This window comes from Pteropus medius, unplaced genomic scaffold, assembly GCF_902729225.1.
Source record: "Pteropus medius unplaced genomic scaffold, Ma_sr-lr_union100, whole genome shotgun sequence".
NCBI lineage: Eukaryota > Metazoa > Chordata > Mammalia > Chiroptera > Pteropodidae > Pteropus > Pteropus medius.
This window is the reverse complement of record NW_024354461.1, coordinates 1-923: the sequence shown is the minus strand read 5'-3', so window position 1 is coordinate 923 and position 923 is coordinate 1. Positions and strand designations below refer to the sequence as shown.

Here is a 923-nt window from a genome sequence, read left to right as displayed (position 1 = left end):
CACACCATAACTCAACAGAAGGAGTAACAAGCTGAGATCTAAGCAGAATAAGTGGTGCAGAAGATACCACGAGAGCCGTTTTTGGAAAATGCAAAATCTACCTCATTAACAAATGATAGCAAATTAAGCCGTTTTTGGAAAATGCAAAATCTACCGCATTAACAAATGATAGCAAATTAAGAAGAAAAAATAAGATTTACATAACTACTGAAAAAAAAGCCATATTTTGAAAAACTTGCTCCATCTACATTGGAAAATAGTTTCAAATACATTCTTTTCAGCTTCCTCCCTTACATTTTTTATTAATTCTTCATATTTCTTTTTTATGCGTTCTATTTCTTGCTGTGTTTTATGAGCCCACTGCTTTTCTACGAGTTTAATTTCCTTTTCTAATTGATCAGCATAGATTTTCCTCAATTGCTCTGCCTGACGTTTCAGCTTTTCCTCGGTGTCCTCGTAGACGGCGTCAGAAAAGTGAGTCCCTCCATTTCCCTGCACCATCTTGTCTATCAGCCCCACCAGCTCGTGCACTTGAGCATCCTTCTCAGCCGTGCCTGGCTCCCCACAGTTAGAGAAGGCACAGTAGCGGTCCCCGCACTCTGCCAGGATTTTTTTCCGGTGCACGTCTGCACCGTCTATGAAGTCACTCAGCCTCTGACCCTCCAGAGCATCTTTGCGAGTGAACAAGACAATCATGTGCTTCATGGCCGACTCCCCAAAGATGGCCTTGATCGACGCAACGGTTTTCTGGTCTTCCTCCGTGTAATGGTGCAGCTCCAGAACCAGGACGATGGCGTGAGGCCCCGGGCTGGAGGCCAGGACACAGCGGCTGATCTCCTGATAGGTGGTCTGCAGGGTCTCCTTGGTGTCAAAGAGCCCTGGGGTGTCAACGACAAGAAGCTCCCTCCCGTTCCAGGCCCGCG

At 46.0% G+C, this 923-nt stretch overlaps 1 protein-coding gene across 1 annotated transcript; it reads right to left on the bottom strand.

The window, feature by feature from the left end:
* Positions 1–327: 327 nt before the first annotated feature.
* On the bottom strand, positions 328–916 carry LOC120594207 (GTPase IMAP family member 7-like; the record flags this gene model as incomplete). Its single annotated transcript, XM_039852211.1, has 2 exons — positions 633–916; positions 328–554 (listed from the first exon to the last, which is right to left on the bottom strand). Coding segments are annotated over exons 1-2 (300 nt in total), but the record flags the coding sequence as incomplete, so codon positions are not given.
* Between the last annotated feature and the right edge of the window lie 7 nt (positions 917–923).